Source organism: Pecten maximus, chromosome 16 (assembly GCF_902652985.1).
Source record: "Pecten maximus chromosome 16, xPecMax1.1, whole genome shotgun sequence".
Classification (NCBI taxonomy): domain Eukaryota; kingdom Metazoa; phylum Mollusca; class Bivalvia; order Pectinida; family Pectinidae; genus Pecten; species Pecten maximus.
In genome coordinates this window covers 1,404,430-1,428,795 of record NC_047030.1, presented here as the reverse complement: position 1 = coordinate 1,428,795, position 24,366 = coordinate 1,404,430, and the positions used below count along the sequence as shown (strand labels likewise).

The following is a 24,366-nucleotide window of genomic DNA, read 5'->3' as shown; positions in this document are numbered from 1 at the left end:
ATCGTCGATAGTATTGTATATGATTTCTGTTTCATCGTTGGTAGTGTTATATGTGATTTCTGTTTCATCGTCTGAAGTATTGTACGTGATTTCTGTTTCATCGTCGGTAGTATTGTACGTGATTTCTGTTTCATCGTCGGTAGTATTGTATGTGATTTCTGTTTCATCGTCGGTAGTATTGTATGTGATTTCTGTTTCATCGTCTGAAGTATTGTATGTGATTTCTGTTTCATCGTCGATAGTATTGTATGTGATTTCTGTTTCATCGTCGGTAGTATTGTATGTGATTTCTGTTTCATCGTCGATAGTATTGTACGTGATTTCTGTTTCATCGTCGGTAGTATTGTACGTGATTTCTGTTTCATCGTCGGTAGTATTGTATGTGATTTCTGTTTCATCGTCTATAGTATTGTATGTGATTTCTGTTTCACCGTCGGTAGTATTGTATGTGATTTCTGTTTCATCGCCGATAGTATTGTATGTGATTTCTGTTTCATCGTCGATAGCATTGTACATGATTTCTGTTTCACCGTCGGTAGTATTGTATGTGATTTCTGTTTCACCATCGGTAGTATTGTATGTGATTTCTGTTTCATCGTCGGTAGTATAGTATGTGATTTCTGTTTCATCGTCAGTAGTATTGTACGTGATTTCTGTTTCACCGTCGGTAGTATTGTATGTGATTTCTGTTTCATCGTTGATAGTATTGTATGTGATTTCTGTTTCATCGTCAGTAGTATTGTACGTGATTTCTGTTTCACCGTCGGTAGTATTGTATGTGATTTCTGTTTCACCGTCGGTAGTATTGTACGTGATTTCTGTTTCACCGTCGATAGTATTGTATGTGATTTCTGTTTCATCGTCGGTAGTATTGTACGTGATTTCTGTTTCACCGTCGGTAGTATTGTATGTGATTTCTGTTTCACCGTCGTTAGTATTGTATGTGATTTCTGTTTAATCGTCTGTTGTATCATACGCGACTTCTGTTTTATAACCACAGGACCTACCTGTATGTCTAGGTTGCCCTTCGGAAAGAAATACTTGTACGTTCTTTTCTTGCAGTCAAATCTGTTAAAAAACAAATATGATAAAATAAATTCATGAAACCGGTATCAGAGACTTGAGCAATAAAGTTTGTCTTAAATACCCTTATAATTTTTGTTAAGAAATGAAGTATTTCTTTAAAGGGATATTCCACACAACTTAGGATTTCATAAGTATAAATAGTACAAACATACAATATTTAATCTGTAGGATTGATTTACGATCGTTTGAGCAGCACTGGTTACATCACAACAGATTAACGTTTTATAAGCCGAACATTCTGAAATGTTGTATACATTCTGAAAATCTACGCGAAATAAGGTTAATGAAGCAATGAAATCTCAATTGCCTTGGTGCAGAACCTACAGAGACTACAAGTAAACTTTGTACACACTTGTGTATTTACCCAATACTTTACATAAACTCTATGATCAAGTGAGCCTTCAGTTCCGGGTTCTCAAAATCACAATGTTAAGGTCACTGACCACAGTAAATATATTCTGATGCTGGTAATAGTTTTAAAAGTAGAAGGTACAGATCAGTCAGAAATTTTACACCTTGAGAGAAATATCCCTTTAATACCAATATAAATTTTATAGACATTTAACTGAGAAATGAGGCATTTCTTTTAACATCCTTATACATTTTTATTGAGTCTACTAATGAGTTATGTCCCTTGCATTATTCTGGACTCAATATGATGTCTGATTTCCATCAAACCAGACATTTGAGTGTAGTAAAATATCGCTTTCTTACCTGGCACTGAAATTGTCACTAACAGGAGCCCAAGCCAGAATTCTGATCTCGGGTGGTAAAACCTTGTTGAGAATGTGGACATATCGTATCTCTGTAGTCTTCTCACCTACAAAATCCAATCACGCATGTTAAACAAGTATAAGGCAATCAATGGTGATTACCTTTAATATTTTTTTCAGGTAAACTTTTACATCATAAATTTTGTATTTTTATTATTATGTATTTTTTCCTTAGTTTCACATACAAATCTAGAACTGTTTGAATATTACTCAAACAGTACAATATACAGATCATTCTCGTACTTTACCTCTAATTTGCTGTTTTATTTTTGTCCCTACTTTTCTATCCAAGCCTCTAATTGCTGTTCCATTTTTCTCCCTACTTTACTAACCAGGCATTTCATAGGCTGTTCCATCATTTTCCCTACATTAACTACCAGGCCTTTCATAGGCTGTTCCATATTACTCCCTACTTACCAGGCCTTTCATAGGCTGTTCCATCCTCTTTCACTTTCACTCCTGGTCCCTCTAACAAATTGGTCCGCAAATCAATGGAAATCACCTGTTCAAAACCAAATATCATTTACTGATTTTTTTCTTTACCGCAATTCTGTTTTAATTTTTTTATCAATTTCAACACTTTTCAGTTCTCTAAGTAATTTCTCAGATAACATATACTGTTGACAGGAGTATAGAACGTTTTTGTCAATTTTCATTAAAAAAAAAGTTCATTCAACAAACTAACTTTATTTTCCTGGGTGTATTTACAAATAACTGATGATGCTATAACAACACTTGTGAGACCAGGTGAGATACAGGTAAACTACCTACCTGTCCAAAGGCACTGACACCTTTATCTGTCCTTCCACATCTGTGATAACTTGAAGTTTCTCTGCAAAAATAAACATTTAGAAAATTGCTAAAATGATCCTTTCTCTGAAATTAATCATTTTTACTCCATGAAACTAGGAAACTAACTATTTTTATTTTTTTTCAAAAACTTTTTGGATAGTTTTGAACCGTCATTTCTTGTATATAAATGGGCTACAAAGTACTTTAATGCAAATTATTTTTATTCTTTATATGGTTTTAATTTCATTTCTTGTACATTTCTATTTAACGATTATGTGATGTTACTTTGGATAGAATTATAAACTCACTTGATTAATAATAAACTTACTTAATTAATGATAAACTTATCTGATTAATGATCAACTTACTTGATTAATGAGAAATATACTAGATAAATGATAAACTTACTTGATTAATGATAAACTTACTTGATTAATGAAAAACTTATTTGGTTAATGATAAACTTATTTGGTTAATGATAAACTTATTTGATTAATAATAAACTTATTTGGTTAATGATAAACTTATTTGGTTAATGATAAACTTATTTGATTAATAATAAACTTATTTGATTAATGATAAACTTATTTGATTAATGATAAACTTACTTGATTAATGATAAACTTATTTGATTAATGATAAACTTATTTCATTAATGATAAACTTACTTGATTAATGATAAACTTTCTTGATTAATGATAAACTTACTTGATTAATGATAAACTTACTTGATTAATGATAAACTTATTTCATTAATGATAAACTTATTTCATTAATGATAAACTTACTTGATTAATGATAAACTTTCTTGATTAATGATAAACTTACTTGATTAATGATAAACTTTCTTGATTAATGATAAACTTACTTGATTAATGATTAACTTACTTGATTAATGATTAACTTACTTGATTAATGATAAACTTATTTCATTAATGATAAACTTTCTTGATTAATAATAAACTTTCTTGATTAATGATAAACTTACTTGATTAATGATAAACTTACTTGATTAATGAAAAATTTACCTGATTAATCATTACTTAATTATATACTTACTTTATCAATCATTAACTTACATGATTAATGATAAACATTCTTGATTAATCATTACTTAATCACTCATTCACTTATTTGATTAATCACTAACTTGATCAAGCCTTCCATTTAGTACTGACCTGGCTTCGATGAGCCTTGTTTTGAGAAGTGCCTCAAATAGAGCTGTCTCTATGGTTTTCTCTGTGTCCTCCTGCGCGGCAAACCCATGATAGTCCCAGCCAAGGTACAGCACTTTGAGAGCCACATGACGAGTGTTGTACCTGAGATATTTATGAAGACAGTGTTACATCAGCATGTCATTCCCTGTTTCCTCATAAACCCAGCATACATAGCAATGTTTTATCATTATTGAAGTCTGATTTACCTTTTCGAGAAGTTGAACAATGACGAATGAAGTGGGTAATTTGATAATTGGACATCAATAATCATCAGTGGAATTCATACCGTAACCATATATTAGGGGTATTCATATTTTAGTTCTTTTCATTTCAAAAGACTTCCACTAAATCATGACAGCGATAACAGCAGTTTCTGTCACTTTATTGTTTTCTATGTTAAGTAATGTAGGTGTGTCAATTATCTTATTATAGCAGAAATCTGTATAAATTCAATGATATGCTGAAATTTGAATAAACCTATATACATTAACAAACACTGGTTGTTTCAATATGGATTCTTCTTTAAATCACTTCTGTCGACAATATGTAGAAAACTGACGGCAAGAATATGTAGAAATTCACTTTATCATACCTATAGTATACATATTTAATAATTCATTATAAGTTTTTACTATAAATTTTTGTTTTCGTTTTATTCTTACTTTCTGAAGTCAAATTCACGCTGGCCCTTTTTCCGGCTCTGTTTGGTGTTGGTTTCCCCCTGAGATTTGAGGACAACGTTCCGAAGTTGGTTGACATGGGTTTCAAGCTGTCTCACTCTCGTAATCAGATCCTAGAAGATACAAACGACAGGTTTAGTCAAAAGCTTCATATAGTTTTAACCTCTCATAAACTTACCCCTACAAACCCCTCACATATAAAACCAGTTATTCTCATAAACGTACCCCTAACACCCCTCACATATAAAACCAGTTATTCTCATAAACGTACCCCTAACACCCCTCACATATAAAACCAGTTATTCTCATAAACGTACCCCTAACACCCCTCACATATAAAAACCACTTTTATTCTCATAAACGTACCCCTAACACCCCTCACATATAAAACCAGTTATTCTCATAAATGTACCCCTAACACCCCTCACATATAAAACCAGTTATTCTCATAAATGTACCCCTAACACCCCTCACATATAAAACCACTGCTATCATCAACAGCTGGTAGGGGGCAGAATCAACCAGCTATTCCTCAATTTTAACTCTTTTTTTAAGAAGGTAATATTACAAGTAAACATACAACGGACTTATTTCTTAAACTCGACCACCTGTCAGAAACCTTCCCAATAACAATGATATTCTCCCTTGCATTATAAATGTGATTAATGAAGGCCAAACACTGGGATTTCACCGAGAGATGATGATGTATGTAATGAACATTTCTATATCGGGGTACATTCCAAATACCACACAAAATATCTAAATTCAATAAACAATGTTGGTTTCGATCTCACAACCCAGAGGTGGAGAGCTAGTGATAAAGTGTTGGGATGCCTTAACCACTCGGCCACCGCCGCCCCTTAAATGGCTATCACTATTTCTCTCATACTGTGGTTTATTAAGGTTTATTTAAAATTTCTCCAAACTTCAGACAGATCATGTAAATGTTGAAGTTGTACTCCATTGAAGTATGGACTGACACTTTTACAAATATCCAACGTTCTTGACACAATAATAATTTAGCTAAATAACTCCTTTTAAATCTTCATTGATCAATGCTTTCAGTGAATTAACTACCTCTAAAATGGCACCTATCACCATTTATTTCAGAGTACGTGTAATTAATGATTCTTTGTTACACCTGAGTCTATTGTTAATTATATCATTGATGTAAAGTGATTATATCATTGATGTAAAGTGATTATATCATTGATGTAAAGTAATTATATCATTGATGTAAAGTAAATATAAGATGTCAGTGACTTACTACACCACACACAACACACGTAGATTTTAACAAGGGGAGATAATCAGGTAGACGAGATGAAACTCTATCTCGATCAATTATTCCTGGTTCATATACATCTACAATTCTTTAATTTGTTATTCATGTGGCCCAAAGTTATTATTCTGCCAAGATTGCACGGACTTGGTGGTTTGTTACGATTCATTTAAGTACCCTATTTTATGGCAGGATTGTCGCAGATAATATGCAAATAGCCATAGAGTCTAAAATAACTTTACCCCTAGATACACTGGTAGATTCGATCCACACAACGTCAACAATACTCTTAAGGGTATCACTTGAATAAAATATTTCCTTAAGGTGCTTAAGATCTTTTAAAAATAATTTCAATCTCGATTTGTCCTCAAGGAAGCCCCATGTTCACCTTTTCACATACATCATAAATACTTGAAACATATTCAGGGCTGTTCAGGGTACACAGTAAATACCAACTTTATCCTAATAAATACTAACATGAAGTAACATGTTCTTTTTCCATTACAAAAGTCAATCATTCCCCATGCATTCTGATGGAGTTATTCTCTTCAAAATCATACAGAAAATAATGTTCGTAACTTTGGAAATATCAATACATTCAAATTTAACAAGATTTCACATAAAGCCAGTACTTTCCACTACATGCCAAAATTCACACAATGCCACATTCCACTTAATGTCATATTCCACTTAATGTCACATTCCACTTAATGTCATATTCCACTTAAATTCACAAATCAGTTAAATTCATGTTTTCTTCTATATACGATACATATATAGGCATACTGGTTTATTTCATATAAATCAATGTTACCTAAATTCTTGATATCTTTCAGTGTCAGTTGCCCAGAACAAAAAAAGTAGAATAACCTTTGAGAAAACAGTATTGAGCATCAGTCTTCATACGAAAAGAGAGAAGTACTTCAATCTGAACACAAAACTTCTCTTAACAGTTTATAAGATTGTCATAATCAGAAACAGATACAGGGTTATGTCCCTTTAATTGATACAGCACATATTATACAAGTAAGTATATTTATCAAATCATATTGCTCGTAATCAGTTCTTCCAAAATGAGGAGAGAAAAAGAGAAAACTGAAAAAAATATTAAAGTTATAATAAAATACACTGATTTAAAATGGGCTAATTTGCTTTATTCAATACAGGGGGAAAAGATTTGTCTTCGACTTTAAAGGAGTGTTAAGTTCATCAAAAACATTAGTAACACATTTTAATGGTCCTACAAATGTAAAACAATATCCTTTTTCAACTTTTCTATTTTAGTGACTTTGCCCTGGGATAGCATTTAAGGAACATATGGTTAACAACATTATGTACACATACCCCCGGGTAGCACGAGGTCTCCATGACGACCTACCCTAATCTCAAGCCACGCATCAGAAATGTTCATTCACCCATACAGATTGGGAGATACAGATATGTTAATCAGACAAATATTAGCTGTAGGGGTGTGAAAGTGAAACAGCACACACAAAAAACCAATTTCATGAATTTTTATGAGCAATTTGATTTATCTATTTCCATTCTCTCTTTCTTGATATCCATAGGACTTTCTTTGTGTTCATCAAGCCTCCCATGCAGCTTAAATACAAATTTACAAACATAGGATTCCTTCTGGACACCCATCATTTTTCTTCTCATCTACAATGCTACACTACAGACATCCTAAAGCTAGTTATAAGTGAATTTTCTCCTGGATACCCATCAAATGTATTGGCCTTCACTACAACATAGGGTGTTACCGAGGCACAATGGAGATAGTTAAATTGAGATCTATCTCTCTCATATTGATCCGGGTCTATATAACTAGTGAAGACGAAAAATCCGGGGCTTCAGGGTAGACGTTTCCATGGGTGATCGGATGGTTATCGGAAAAATGTCGAGTTTATACCCTCACTACAGACATTAGCCAAGCAGGCATTCTGGAGCTCTGCCATAAAACGTCTACACCCGGACAATGTAATCTGAATGACCATATATATATTCATATCTTGGGATGGTGCGGGTTACCGTTCGGCAAAGTCCATCTTCATTGATTTTCTACTGAAAGATGATTCTGTCTGCCTTAGTAGATAAATCAGTTGAAAAATTTGAAATGTACAAGAATTCTTTGATTACAATCAAGAACTTATATGAATTAAAAAACCTCCAATTATCATTTAGGAGAAAACACAATTACAATTATGACATGTTTAGGTCTTGAAAACTATTGTTTTCTTTCCTTATGAAGTTATCCTTATTTAGTTCCTTTCAGTGTGTGAAATAAGTTGGTTTAATATTTTTCCTTTTTACAACTAAACCTATTTTTTTCAGTAGAAACGAAATATTGATTCTAGCATTAGATATGATTCTATATTATATCCACACCAAGGCATGATGTTATGATGACATATCTGTTCAACGTTTTTTTAAATTAAATTTTGATCCTCTCAATAGTAGAAGTTTTAAAATTACCTTAATCTTAAATGTCATGAAAATAATAGTTACCACACATTGGTGTTAAATGAATGTTACAAATTAATAGTTTTTTAAAATGAAACATTAAAATTATATTTACATATAATAACCCTACTGACTTGAATACTGAATCCTAATACAAACAGAACCAGTACAGAGCCTGTTTACACATCTATACGGTGTCCTTCTGCCAAACAGGTATTTGAAGTACTACAGTCAGATAGAATATAGTTCCATCTTAAGTTTAGCTTTAAAGAGTCAATTTGTTGTAATGTTTGGTAATTACACATATATATAAATTTCCAGTATACATTTCAATTTTGCCGATATTATTTTTTTTTATGTTGTAGATCTATTTTTTCTTACAGAAGGAAGTGATAAAAGTCATGAGCAAGGGAGATAAATCTTCGAAAGTGTCGTAAACAACAAAATGCCAACATACTATGAACACACCCAAACGACCCTATTGGTTGAAACAAACTATGAATATTCATCAACAAAAACATGTGTCACAAGAATTATGGCGGTGTGTATACATGCTCTCGCGTTCATGTAAAACTGTGACTTTATCTTGCGGACCTGCATGTCGGAGAGTTATTAATCACACTATCCGCGGGTTGCCATTTGGTACACGATGCAGGTTTGCGATCAAAGAGGACAGATATATATACCTAGTAATCGTACCAGCATTGTCTCTGTAATGAAATCACTGACTAATCCAGCTTACTCATAGAAAACAGTACCACAGTAAACAGTACCACAGTAGCGACATCTGAGATGGCGACTACCTCAACACATTCGTCCAGTCTGCTCTCTCATTTTCAGTTGAAATATCAGTAAAACTTCAATTTGAGATAATTTCTTATGAAAATCAATATACATCATCATACCTCTACCTCTGTTACACTAAACTAAGAAAAACAAAGGTCAATGGGGCCTGTACAAATCACCTACATATTCTTTACTTTATCAGATATGTTCCATAAACTATGTAAAACAAAGGTCAATGGGACCTGAACAAATCGTCTACATATTCTTTACTTTATCAGATATGTTTCATTTGATTATGATACATACTTATCCAAGGGGTCATATCTTGTTGATCAAAACTGAAGGAGTAGTATTTTTCAGATTTATCCCGATTTTTCACTTATTGGGTCAATAGACCGCTAGTGTAAATAATCATAAGTCTCCAATGGGTCAAGAGTACTAATCTACTACACCATTCTAATCTATTGATAAATAGAAGTTCTCTGTAAATGGAAAAGTTGTTGGACAGATCACTGACAGTTGACTTACAGTTTGGAATTTCATAAATAAAACCTCTAAACACAACCACAGTTAAATCTGTATTCCAGAATTTTTTTGTTTGAAAATAATTCAATAATTACGATTTTACCAAGATTTACAAGGCAGGGTAATAAATATTATTTTCTAGGGCATCCTTTTCACTTCCTGTATTTAAACATTAGAAAACTGAGTATTCAGTTCAATGGTTGTTTGTTAGGTTTATCAGCTCATGAACTGCCAGAATCATTTAGAGGCAGGATCTCCCTGTAGTGGCTGGTGGCTACCTCACTGAGAGTTCATCTGAGAAACTAATTCTCCTTTAGGACATTTAAAGGTAACAATCACCAAACACTAAACCCATAGGAAAGTACATATATAATCCAAACACTGAACCAATAGAGAATACATATATAATCCAAACACTGAACCCATAGAGTACATATATAATCCAAACACTAAACCCATAGAGAGTACATCTATAATCCAAACACTGAACTAATAGAGAATACATATATAATCCAAACACTGAACCCATAGAGAGTACATCTATAATCCAAACACTGAACCCATAGAGAGTACATCTATAATCCAAACACTGAACCAATAGAGAATACATATATAATCCAAACACTGAACCCATAGAGAGTACATATATAATCTTAAATGTGAACCCATAGAGAGTGCATATATAATCCAAACACTGAACCCATAGAGAGTACATATATAATCTTAAATGTGAACCCATAGAGAGTACATATATAATCTTAAATGTGAACCCATAGAGAGTACATATATAATCTTAAATGTGAACCCATAGAGAGTGCATATATAATCCAAACACTAAACCCATAGAGAGTACATATATAATCCAAACACTGAACCCATAGAGAGTACATCTATAATCCAAAGTGTGAACCCATAGAGAGTACATATATAATCTTAAATGTGAACCCATAGAGAGTGCATATATAATCCAAACACTGAACCCATAGAGAGTACATCTATAATCCAAACACTGAACCCATAGGAATGTACATATATAATCCAAAGTGACATGAGTATGTATAGCAAGCACTAACCGACACAGTACACTGTCAAACAACAAATTCATCCTTATCTGCTTTGAAGAACTTTTGGACGTTAAGTCTTTTTCCAATCAATATAACGCTTAAATAACAGGGAATGTCTCCTGAAGTAAGTCCTAATTTCTTCGTAATTATCAGAACACTGAACTTATTGCAAATATCTGAGATCGATCTGGAAAATCTAAATATTCTAATTATACTAAAAATCAAATCAAATTCCACACATGTCAACTTATAAATACCACAAAATATCAAAAATATCTTGCAGAACATTACTGGGTACAACCATAATGTATCAATCTGATATCTTTTGTCCAATGGTCAGTAATATGTGGTACTCTAATGGTCAGTAATATGTGGTACTCTAATGGTCAGTAATATGTGGTACTCTAGTGGTCAGTAATATGTGGTACTCTAATGGTCAGTAATATGTGGTACTCTAATGGTCAGTAATATGTGGTACTCTAATGGTCAGTACCGGTAATATGTGATACTCTAATGGTCAGTAATATGTGGTACTCCAATGGTCAGTATTATATGATACTCTAATGGTCAGTATTATGTGGTACTCGAATGGTCAGTAATATGTGGTACTCGAATGGTCAGTATTATGTGGTACTCGAATGGTCAGTAATATGTGGTACTCGAATGGTCAGTAATATGTGGTACTCTAATGGTCAGTATTATGTGGTACTCTAATGGTCAGTAATATGTGGTACTCTAATGGTCAGTAATATGTGGTACTCTAATGGTCAGTATTATGTGGTATTGATCACGATATGTTTTGTCCAATGGTCAGTAATATGTGGTACTCTAATGGTCAGTAATATGGGTACTCTAATGGTCAGTAATATGTGGTACTCTAATGGTCAGTAATATGTGGTACTCTAATGGTCAGTAATATGTGGTACTCTAATGGTCAGTAATATGTGGTACTCTAATGGTCAGTAATATGGGGTACTCTAATGGTCAGTATCATGTGGTACTCTAATGGTCAGTAATATGTGGTACTCTAGTGGTCAGTAATATGTGGTACTCTAATGGTCAGTAATATGTGGTACTCTAATGGTCAGTAATATGTGGTACTCTAATGGTCAGTAATATGTGGTACTCTAATGGTCAGTAATATGGGGTACTCTAATGGTCAGTATCATGTGGTACTCTAATGGTCAGTAATATGTGGTACTCTAATGGTCAGTAATATAGTGGTACTCTAATGGTCAGTAATATGTGGTACTCTAATGGTCAGTAATATGTGGTACTCTAATGGTCAGTAATATGTGGTACTCTAATGGTCAGTAATATGTGGTACTCTAATGGTCAGTAATATGTGGTACTCTAATGGTCAGGAATATGTGGTACTCTAATGGTCAGTAATATGTTTTGTCCAATGGTCAGTATTATGTGGTACTCTAAGTTTAGCTGCCGTACAAGCAGACCATATCAATCATGTCAACCTACAGGAAATCATCAAAATTGAAAGAAATTAACAAAATATTTGTGTGGATTTCAAACACAGAAAATTCCATTGTTTTCTAAACCATTCCATCTCCTACATGTATGTTCATATATATTGTATATCCCAAATCTGATTTATACTATATATGAAACATCCCGATACATTTATATTAAGTGCTGCATCCTAACATGATATGCCTGTTAGCAGCCCATGTGACTGTGATGTCAATCTGTAGGTTAAACCTGATGTAACTGGATCAAGTCCGTGTGCGAGGACCGTGTGCGGGGACCGTTTATTCCCGTTACAGACAGGTCCTGCCATGGTATGAGGATTGTTAACCAGCTGTCAAGGCTCAAAAAAACAACTTCATTGTTATTGGTACTAAGACTGTCATCAGATATAAATATAAAACCAAACTGGACCTTGTGTAATCTGTTAACCTGTATAATCTCACTTTGTGTAATCTGTAAACCTTTATATACCAAACCCTGTGTAATCTGAAAACCTGTATAATCTCACTTTGTGCAATCTGTAAACCTTTATATACCAGACCCTGTATAATCTGTAAACCTGTATAAACCAGACCCTGTATAATCTGTAAACCTGTATAACCAGACCCTGTATAATATGTAAATGTTTATATAAACCAGACCCTGTATATTCTGTAAACCTGTATAAACCAGACCCTGTATAATCTGTAAACCTGTATAAACCAGACCCTGTATAATCTGTAAACCTATATAAACCAGACCCTGTATAATATGTAAATGTTTATACAAACCAGACCCTGTATATTCTGTAAACCTGTATAAACCAGACCCTGTATAATCTGTAAACCTTTATATAAACCAGACCCTGTATAAACCAGACCCTGTATAATCTGTAAACCTGTATAAACCAGACCCTGTATAATCTGTAAACCTGTATAAACCAGACCCTGTATAATATGTAAATGTTTATATAAACCAGACCCTGTATATTCTGTAAACCTGTATAAACCAGACCCTGTATAATCTGTAAACCTTTATATAAACCAGACCCTGTATAATCTGTAAACCTGTACAAACCAGACCCTGTATAATCTGTAAACCTTTATATAAACCAGACCCTGTATAATCTGTAAACCTGTATAAACTATACCCTGTATAATCTATAAACCTATATAAACCAGACCCTTTATAATCTGTAAACCTGTATAAACCAGACCCTGTATAATCTGTAAACCTTTATATAAACCAGACCCTGTATAATCTGTAAACCTGTATAAACCAGACCCTATATAATATGTAAACCTTTATATAAACCAGACCCTGTATAATCTGTAAACCTTTATATAAACCAGATCCTGTATAATCTGTAAACCTGTATAAACCAGACCCTGTATAATCTGTAAACCTGTATAAACCAGATCCTGTATATTCTGTAAACCTGTATAAACCAGACCCTGTATAATCTGTAAACCTGTATAAACCAGAATTTGTATTATGTAAACCTGTATAAACCAGACCCTGTATAATCTGTAAACCTGTATAAACCAGACCCTGTATAATTTGTTAACCTTTATATAAACCAGACCCTGTATAATCTGTAAACCTGTATAAACCAGAACTTGTATAATCTGTAAACCTGTATAAAGCAGAACTTGTATTCTGTTCAAGACTAATAAATGCTACCTGTACATCATGTGACACTCATAATATAATATAATTATTCTTTGCAAACCCTTATGAAATTTTGTTTCCCTGAATCCCCTTGAAAAGAATATACCCATGGGCGATGTACATGTTCTTTCCGACGAACCTATAACCCTTACCATTTGGAAGTGGTTTTTTTCTGTATGCTTAACTATGCATAACAATCTCCCGCACAAACCCCAGTAATCAAGTAAAAGATGAAATGATTTACAGAGACAAAGAGACTTAACATCCGTGGCATTTATACCCTTTTTCCACTCTGCTTAAATGTTGTCAGTACTCGGATTAATGGCCCGAGGCTATGACAGTGGCCGATCAAGTGATTTATGTGACAGTGTTCCATCGTAAAACAAAAGGTGAGAAACGAACTGTGCTGCACCTTTATCTTCAGTGTGACATATACCACAGGTATAAATCTCAGGTAAAAACTCAGGTACATACATCTCAGTCCCACCTGGATGTTACATTTACAGAGATGTTCCGTATAATGCGGTACATATTCCCAAATAGTACAGCTAAAATATCATACAATACAATAGATTATACTGCAGCAACAGATAAAATCTCATTTGTCATCCCCCCCACCCCACCCCCCTCTGAACCCCCCAAAAAAATTCTTGTTAAATCTAAAACAGTATGTCCTGTTCCTTGCCTGTCAGACAACACCTTTTCTGTGCAGGTGCTTGTCCTAATTTTATCTCTATAGAAGTGTCTTTTACGCATGAAAAGCATATAATTACTGTAAATTTTGAGTACATACAGGGAATTATTCTATCTGGTAATGAATCTTAAGGAGACCAATTTATTTTACTAGGAAAATCTTTGTTTTTAACAAACTTAAAAGTAAGAAAATACACTTTATCGTCATGGCTTAGAACAATTACAATTAAAGCAGTATCTTATCTAGGGATTCTGATATCAGCCATTTTTAATCAAGAAATAAAACTACAATAAAATTATAATAAAATTGCTTATTTACAAAAACAAATCTCATTTAAGTCAAACCTTAAATAAAAACACCAAAAAAACATCTTATTTTAGTAAAACCTTAAATAAAAACATCGAAAAAACAAACTTATACTACAAACCTGCTAAATTTGGGGCAACATGAATGTCCTGTTCCTCGGTTCTATTTTGATCCCTATAAATGCTCTCAAAAACATTCTAAAAACCTGTATTAGGACAGAGGACAGACTGACTGAACCAGGGTTAAACCTTATAATGGCCCTGACTAAGTCGTACAGGGGCATATAGAAATCAATTAGAGACCTTTATAAGCTTGATAAAGCCCTTCATTTAAACTATCCACGATTAAATCTATCTACCGTACAGCTGTCAGTTTTACTCCTATATATAATCCAATTAATTCAGTATGTAGGTCCACAGCATCTATAGCAGTCCCCATCTACAATTAATACTAATCAAATATGTGCATAATTAATTCATCTACAAAGTGGGCCACGATCACGGTCCTATCAAACAACAGGTAAAAAGTTAACTCCAAAGGTCAGCAATATCCTGATGGTTTCAGTTTTCTTTTCTTCGATGTGTATGATAAGGATGATTAACTTGATCAGTCCTGTCCATTTCTAAATGTAATCGGTAATTTACAAATTGAATCCAAAATTTGAAGTTTACAACAATTAAGGAACAATATATATAACTTTTCTTGGTGGCTCTTCCTGACCGAGACGAAAGTGTGTAAGGGGTTCAATGTGGTAGGAAAGCTGAGTACCCAGAGAAGAACAATTGGCAGATTCCCCCCCATAACTCTACATAATGTCCGAACTTAGCTACCGTATTTACCCACAAATGACTCCTGTCCACAAATAAGCCCTGATACTTATGAGGTTCACAGTCCTCCCCAATCTTCAGAAATAGAATTGTACACTGGGGCTAACCTGAAGATGTTGTACACACTGGAAATTTTCAGTACAGCACCACCTCAATTTACTGTGGCTTATTTTTGAAAAACTTCCAATTAAAACAATTAACAAAAATGTGGTTCACAAACGAGCCCTCCCAACACTTCAGTGCTAAAACTATGAAGTAAAGCAGGGAGTTTACTATGGTATATACGACACTGACAATTGTCTGTACCTGTCCATCTGAATTCGTCATGGCCCACCCATTAGTATTGATAAGGAAGTGCCTTCAAACATAAAATATTCAAATCAGATACCTATACCCCGGTAAGTATTACGAGCATATTGATCTACCCCATTACCAAAAATTCTCCACCCATGCTCCCACACATAATGAATTTTAAAGTACATATCCATTGAAAGTTCTTCTCAGATCAGGGTACACAATTTCCATACAGAAAACAGATCCATTTAAACCAAAAAGGGGTATGTGTCTATTTTATGACTAAAATGTAGGTATTTCTGAAGCCATTGATGAAAATATGGCCATTTCTGGAGCAGAAGAGTACATTTCATCTTAAACATTCTAAATTCCATGTAAAATCTTCCCCAGACTGACAGATTTACATGTAGTATTGTACTCCAGCGATGACTTTAACTGAAGACAGATTTGTAATTTTATTTGCTGGAGACGTTGGGTATAAACGTTATAGAAAACATCTAACCCTTAATCAGATATTTATCAATTATAGACCATTGTAGGGTGAGAAAAAACCAGGTCCGGGGCCTGTAGATCTGGTCTGTGGGCAATTTGGTTTGTTTTTGTTTAACGTCCTATTTACAGCCAGGGTCATTTAAAGACGTGCCAGGTTTGGAGGTGGAGGAAAGCCGGAGTACCCGGAGAAAAACCACCGGCCTACAGTCAGTACCTGGCAACTGCCCCACGTAGGTTTCGAACTCGCAACCCAGTGGTGGAGGGCTAGTGTTAAAGTGTCGGTACACCTTAACCACTCGGCCACCGCGGCCCCTCTGTGGGCAAGTATATATAGATATTGGTGACAACTTGCGCAATTGGCAATCGCAAACTTTTTCGTAACTTTTACTTTTTTTCTTAGAGTTATTCAAGATACAATTAATTCAGTTGAATTGGACCACTATGTTTCACCTGGCAAAGCACTTTTGAAACCAAACTTGCCCAAAGGACAATTGATGCCAGATTTTTCTTCTTACCCTGCCTCGGTGAGGTCAGAATGGTGTTATACTGACCTGGTATAATCATATATTATAATTAACTGATGGTGAATCCCACCATCAATATTTCAAATTCTACAAAGTCGGTACGAATAACACCATATCAACCGAATCAAAGCTGAAATTTGATATAAGATATGAGACTTAATTTTTGTAAAAGGGTATAATTGGCTTATATCTATCTTGATAACAGGAAATTTACACTGGGGGTATTGTGACGTCACGGTGATTATGAGGTCATAAATGCAATATTAACTCAGTGTTTCTGAAAATAGAAATATCAGGTTAATATCTCAAAATATTTATCTCCACATGACCATATATTAGCCAATGAGATTTGAGGAAAGTTGGATCATATCTGATCATTCAAAGTTATGGAGCTTTACACAATGGTGAATTAAATTTGTGTTTCCTTTTACCGTAATTTACACTGAAACTAAATCCATAAACTGTACCTATACCTTACACTATATTGAACAACACTGAATAAAAGAAACAAGGCTTAAAACCTGCCCAGACTGACCACCACGTACAGGATTACTTTTTTAAGCATGTTGGAATGATTGTGTTGGTGTCTTCAAGTTAAGCAATTGTCTATATTAGATGTGAATATACCTGGTAACAAAGAAAGTTTCAGAACTTTAGCTAAATTGAGGATGGGTAACATGCAGATTAGAAAAAGGTACAAACTGTACTACAAGGGCACGGAAAGTATGGTCTATATAAAGCTAGAGAGGGTAAACAAACGTAAAAAGTCTATAATCATTCATAAACTCAAGTAGGGAATCAATATATGCTCATATCAACATTCATGCAACTTGCTGAAATCATGCAACAGTCAAAATACTGAGGTCAACCTAGTGAAATTGGTATTAGCTAGTCGCAAGTTCCTACAAACTGGTGGAAAATGTTAATTTGAAGAACGCATCACGGGGCAAAGACTTTTAATTTTGAACATGAGATTGCACCATGGATAACAGCGCAGACTTTTGAAAGTGATCCTGATTAAAGGAATCACAGTCGATATTTACCACAGTGATAAGGGGATCACTAGATAAAAAATCTGGGGTGCAGAATCAAGACTTTCAAACTGGGAATGATTGAAATGCCGGTACTAGTCAGAGATATGAAGAAACTTCCAGAATACACTAATCAAAACTTAAACACCCATCAGAAGTTATACCTGTCAAAACCCATCAAAATTTTTACAGCCATCTGAACTTAAAATATCAAAATCAAAATCACACACCCAATGACATCAAAAGCTTCTAACCCAGCAAATGTACACCAATCAAAACTTATACACAATCAATCTAAACCAATCAAAACGTATACACAATCTATCTAAACCAATCAAAACTTATACACAATCTATCTAAACCAATCAAAACTTATACACAATCTATCTAAACCAATCAAAATGTATACACAATCTATCTAAACCAATCAAAACTTATACACAATCTATCTAAACCAATCAAAACGTATACACAATCTATCTAAACCAATCAAAACTTATACACAATCTAAACCAATCAAAACTTATACACAATCTAAACCAATCAAAAGGTATACACTATCTAAACCAATCAAAACTTACACAATCTATCTAAACCAATCAAAACTTATACACAATCTAAACCAATCAAAACTTATACACAATCTATCTAAACCAATCAAAACTTATACACAATCTATCTAAACCAATCAAAACTTATACACTATCTATCTAAACCAATCAAAACGTATACACAATCTATCTAAACCAATCAAAACTTATACACTATCTAAACCAATCAAAACTTATACACAATCTGTCTAAACCAATCAAAACACTGAAGCAGTTGAGGCGAACCTAGACACTACTGATCAGTACAACACAAGATGTTTGTTTGTTTATTTGCTGGGTTTATCACCCTGTAAACAGCCAAGGTAGGGTTATTTTGAGGTGGCCAAGTTGATGACTACCTCATCACCTACAACATATATAAGAGGCCCATCGCATGCTGTCCAGAGCCATAAGGGTAGAGTGTCTTGCTCAACGACACAACTACGACCGCGCAGACCAGCCTATTTCTCAGCTGAACGATTTCTTATTTTGGGAACATTACTAATCCAGAACTCAAATATCTGTTCTAAAATTATGGAACAAGAATATTTTTCCATCAATTATCACTAGACAAGGAGAAAAACATCAAAATTACTAGACAATACTCAAAAGTACAAAACAGACAAAACATCTAAATATTACAATACAAACAAAATCATCAAAAATAAAATGTGTTGTATCATTTTTTTCTTTCGAAACTTTGTGTATAAACAACATGGATACATTTACAATCAAACTAAATAAATAAAACGGCACCTTGCCCATTTTCCAGCGACCATGCACATGCTTTGCAACCTTTCTTGCTACCTTCTCTTCATTGGTCGTTTCCATGGTGACATCTTCCTCGATAGGTTGAGGTTCATTCATGTCGCCGTCCCAGACGTACGTGTACATGGAACTGTCGGTAGGTTCTTCGTTTTGGTAAGACGTCGCCTCTGGCCAATACTCTACAGGGCGAACCTCATGTTGTCCATTCATTGACGTAAAATTTGAGGACGTTGAGTTTCTGTCCTGCTCTCGACGAGCAACAAGTTCACGTAACTCTTTTCGTACATGTGACTCCATATTTATTTGTGGAATACTGGTGGCTATTTCTGGCATGTACACTGTCTTGGGATGGGGCAGTAGTTGACGATGGGTTTCCCTTTGTCCTGTCACCTGTGCTGGATGAAATCTCTTCCTAGCTTTAGCTCGACCTCCTGAGGAAATTTTGGGGAAAACCTCACTATGAGTAACAGTCATTGAAGTGTCATTTTTTATATCTCCCTCCTCGGACGTTGCTGTTTCTGGCAAAGTTTGTGGAACAGGAGTTTCTGCAATCGTTTCTTGTGGTTCTTCCGGTTCTTTTTTCACTTTGACTAGAGATATAGGCATATCCTGACAGTATGTTTGTGCGACGCCCTCCATTGAAGGGTAGACAACTTCGCACGGACTAGCACCATTATACAACCGGACAGCCGCAGCATGGCTTGCGAACAGCCCAGGGTGACTCACAATCGAAGATACAATACTATTTGGCAAGTTTAGTGGCAGACTCATTGGTTGACTAGCAATGATATTTGGCAAGTTATTATTAGACAATGCAGTCGTAAGACTATTTGGCAAGCTACTTGTCAGACTATTTGACAAAGCACTGGTGAGAATATTTGGCAAGTTTTGCGGCAACACAGAAGCCGTAGTGATGGCCACTGAATTTGGAAGATCTGTATTTGGCGATTGAATTATTGGAATAGGGTTAGGAGACCCAGCAGGGCTACTGCTATTCGACATCTTTGGGGAAGGTGAACTTTTGATGTCCATCGTGTCGTCGAGACTAGCGAATTGTTCATGATCACCGAGTACCTCGACAAACCAGAAATTCACGTAGCCTAATCTCATGGTCAGTTTTACTCTGTAACTACACTTGTGACCTCGCATCTTTGTTTTTTCACACCCTGGAAAATACAAAATATTTCTTCATTATAATCTTTGCATCTATTTACAAAACAAAAATGTTATGTTTCACGCAGTAAATTTTAACATATTCATATTTACAAAAGTCGTATTTAATTAAAAGATATTACAACTCCCCGACGACTTTGGTGATGGTTCCATGCAGTTTGCTAATTCATTATAGGTATCACAAACATATCTTGTCATGTTTCAATGATTTTTTTTTTGCAGAAGTTTACATTCAATTTCATATGATTCCTTTTTAATATTGCTGCCAATTTTGCATTTCAGTTCACCCTCTGCTCAATAAAATGACAATTTCTTAAACATGTCTTACAAAAATTATTCAAAATGAAAATTTGTGTAAGATTCCCTACAAAAATTTATTCTGCAACAAATTTTTAAACTCATTCAATTTATTTTTGATCTTTACTGTTAAATTAATTCTTAATAGATTTCTACAAAATGGCCTATTAATTATAGAATGACTTTAATGTAAATCTCGGCTTTAAAAAAAACAATATGCGACTGAATTTGTAGACATGTAAACTAACGGATGCTATAAAACAGTGGCCAGCAATGACTGTCGAGTGGCGCTAGGGTGTTTTTACTGGGTGTAGTGACAAAAGCCATGATTAATTACACATCGTTGCTAAGAATACGCCACAAGATAGACGATGAAAAATACAGATGCTACGCACTACCTAACATGGCCAGTAGGTTTGTCTTATGTACCTACGTCCTTGTACAAAATCCAGGTATACTTGTTAATGAAGTCTTACACCAGGTAATTTCCAGTGACAATTTTTCCTGGATACACATATTGTAAGCTCAGTTAGCATACCCAAACTTCAAATCACAACACAAAATACAGATAGAAATCAACCTCTCATCAATATTGTCCTCAAAAAATTATTCAAACTTATCATTTCTATATCAGATATACTTATAAGTTACAGGAATATACAGAACAAAGTGCCACACCATGTGAGCTACTATCTGGTATTACATTCCTTAAGCTAACAAGACTTTTCTTCTCATCAGTGTTTAAATCTTCCACAACATGATTCACTAGATAGTTACAAGATTGAGCTTAATAGGGGGACAATTCTCTACTTTCCGTATCATTAATTACAGTCGGTACAGGTATTCCAGGTGTGATGCCATAATACCTTACCTAACTAACTGTAGCTAGGGTTTCTGTAACAACTGTACGTTGTAGCATTACAATTTTCGCGTTTATGAATAAGGATTTTCACATTCTAGAATAAATATTTTAACATTCTAGAAAAGAGTCTTTCACATTCTAGAATAAAGATTTTCAGATTCTGGAATGAGAATTTCCGGATTTTAAAATTTTAATTTTCCACATCCTAGAATAATAATTTTTACAATGTAGAATAGGGTTTTTTACGTTCTAGAATAAAGACTTTCAGATTCTAGAATTAAAATTTTCAACATTCTAGAATAAGGATTTTCACATTCTAGAATAAGGATTTTCACATTCTAGAATAAGGATTTTCACATTCTAGAATTAGAATTTTCGCATTCTAGAATTAGAATTTTCACATTCTAGAATAAGGATTTTCACATTCTAGAATTAGGATTTTCACATTCTAGAATAAGAAAGTTTCACATTCCAGAGCAAGATGTTTCACATATTGGCCAAATACAAATTCTCAATGCTTCCATTATTCAATTGACCTGTAAAATTTATATCCCTTTTTACCCATTGATTCAGAAACTCAGAAAACTTGAACTTTTCACAGTTAACAATTTTCTTTTCAAAGAACCTGTTATCCTAATACGATTGTGTTTTTTTATGATAGTTATATTTTTTAATTTTATCATAATTGCAATACTATAACAATGGCTTTACTTTTTTCACTACACAAACCAGTCTATGATCGTTAAGGAAGCTGAAGAGAATATTGTAGAGTACAGACAGGTGGATTTAACATCCGGACCTATAAGTCAGACTTGATAGCCAGTGTTATACATCTGCTTCGTGTCTCCAAGTCCTCCTACAAAAAGGATCCGTGTGACACTTCAATAGAAATTGTTTTGGATTACTTGTCGTCTGTGATGAGACCAGAAGAATCCACTATCACCTAATTTAACCACCTACGATTCTGTTTATTGATTTTTTTTAATCTTGGCTAAGACTTCTCTTTACGGTGACCAAAATTGTCACCTAAGTCTTGTCAGAACAGATTCTTCAAGATGACCAGCAGTGTCCCTAAATCCTTTTCAAGACTCGGGGGATATTACCTTCACAGTGGCTAATTACGTTACCATCCCTAACACAACCCAAACTTTTCCTTCCTTGATCCTATTACAAGCTACCAGATCATTGGTTCATTTTCTACTGTTTTATTTTTTCACCTTGCATACACAGACAATATTTCTTCACGTGAATTTCACATGAAATTCACATGAATTTTTTCATGTGAATTTTACGTGAAGGAATATTGCCTGTGTACCATTCCCATATCCTCTTTTCTATGCCCTATTGATTTTTTTAATTTCAATTTTCCGCTTTTTTTTTTTTTCGATTCTCACCTTGCATACATTCCCCGTATCCTCCACATCCACGTTTACAGGCTCCGGAACCACTGCAATATAAGGTTTCCCTGGCAACAACTATTTGCTTGGCATTCTTTGCCCGTCCCGCTCGAATTGTCCCATTCTGAAGCACCATGCGGCCAAATTCTGTGAGTGTGAACTGGTCGTCAAGGAAGGTTTTTCCTTTCATAACTTCGACATATATCTTGTGCACCTCGCGACCTTTTCGGAGCATATTGGCCCGTTCGAAGGTGGAGATACCTGATAGATAGCTCCAGAGTTTGGCACACTCGACCAACACACCCTTCCATGGTGGGCGAGGCTCGTCTGGGGGTAACTTGTCCTGTTTACATAACATAACTAAGTCTTAGTAGGAATAAGCCAGGCAGGAAAGGATTCAGAGGCACAAATGTTTGGCACTTATTTCAAAACTTATTGGAAAATTAAAATTTAGGAAATATCTGTAGATGTTTTTTTTTTTAAATATTTTACATGTTAAATAGTAATTTTTTTAAATATTCCAAAAAACTATTAACTTTTTGTTAACTTCCTAGTAGACCTACTGATTTCAATAAATTTTGAAACATTATGCCTGTAGAAATAACACTGTTAATCTATAAATTATGTTTTTCCTTTCTCTCTTTAACAGATAAGGACTATCAATGACATTTGATTAAAAACTAGCAGTATTAGATAATGTTTTCATTCATTTATTTATTTTTATTATTATTATTATTTTGACATAAAAGAAACTGTCCCAGTGTTTGTTAAACACTGACAAGGAAATCTACCAAATATTGATATATCTGAACCCACAGCAGTACAATCTAATTTTCTTGCCAGAATATATGTTTCTTTTAATATATGTGATAATTAAAAGTTTACGAACATAAAATTCTTTTAATATATGTGATAATTAAAAGTTTACGAACATAAATTACATCATTTATAATGCAGTTCTCATTTCATAATCATGTATATTGAAATTAACCATAACCATTAATGTAACAAGACTTGTATTCAAACTTACAAGAATTTCTTTTTTTGGCTGCTTAAACAAATTCTGAAAGAGAGTGATGAAAAACACAAAGATCAAAAGTTTGTTTGCAATCCTGCCATCCCTGCCTAACTCAATAGACTGATCCAACCATAAAGGCCAGAGATGTTCCATGAGTAATTCAAGGAGTCAAAGGAAGAATAAAACATTTCAGCATTGTCTCAATGATTAAATTTCTAACTTTTTGCAGGAATGTTATCATGCAAAACATTTAAACTAGATAATGCTCATGATGCAGCAAGAATGAAACC

At 34.1% G+C, this 24,366-nt stretch overlaps 1 protein-coding gene across 4 annotated transcripts in view; it reads right to left on the bottom strand.

Annotated features, from left to right (window-relative positions):
- Positions 1–24,366, bottom strand: part of LOC117345260 — a 48,216-nt gene that overhangs the window by 11,237 nt on the left and 12,613 nt on the right. For 2 of the 4 annotated variants that reach the window (XM_033908305.1, XM_033908301.1), the window contains exons 2-10: positions 24,089–24,121; positions 23,056–23,401; positions 19,318–20,495; positions 4,531–4,661; positions 3,830–3,970; positions 2,631–2,691; positions 2,277–2,361; positions 1,801–1,906; positions 1,008–1,068 (exon numbers count right to left, since the gene is read on the bottom strand). In XM_033908305.1, coding sequence (XP_033764196.1) covers positions 1,008–1,068; positions 1,801–1,906; positions 2,277–2,361; positions 2,631–2,691; positions 3,830–3,970; positions 4,531–4,661; positions 19,318–20,495; positions 23,056–23,401; positions 24,089–24,121 — 2,142 coding nt within the window. The remainder of the gene's footprint in view (positions 1–1,007; positions 1,069–1,800; positions 1,907–2,276; positions 2,362–2,630; positions 2,692–3,829; positions 3,971–4,530; positions 4,662–19,317; positions 20,496–23,055; positions 23,402–24,088; positions 24,122–24,366) is intronic. The other 2 variants (XM_033908304.1, XM_033908302.1) reach the window with 2 other exon arrangements.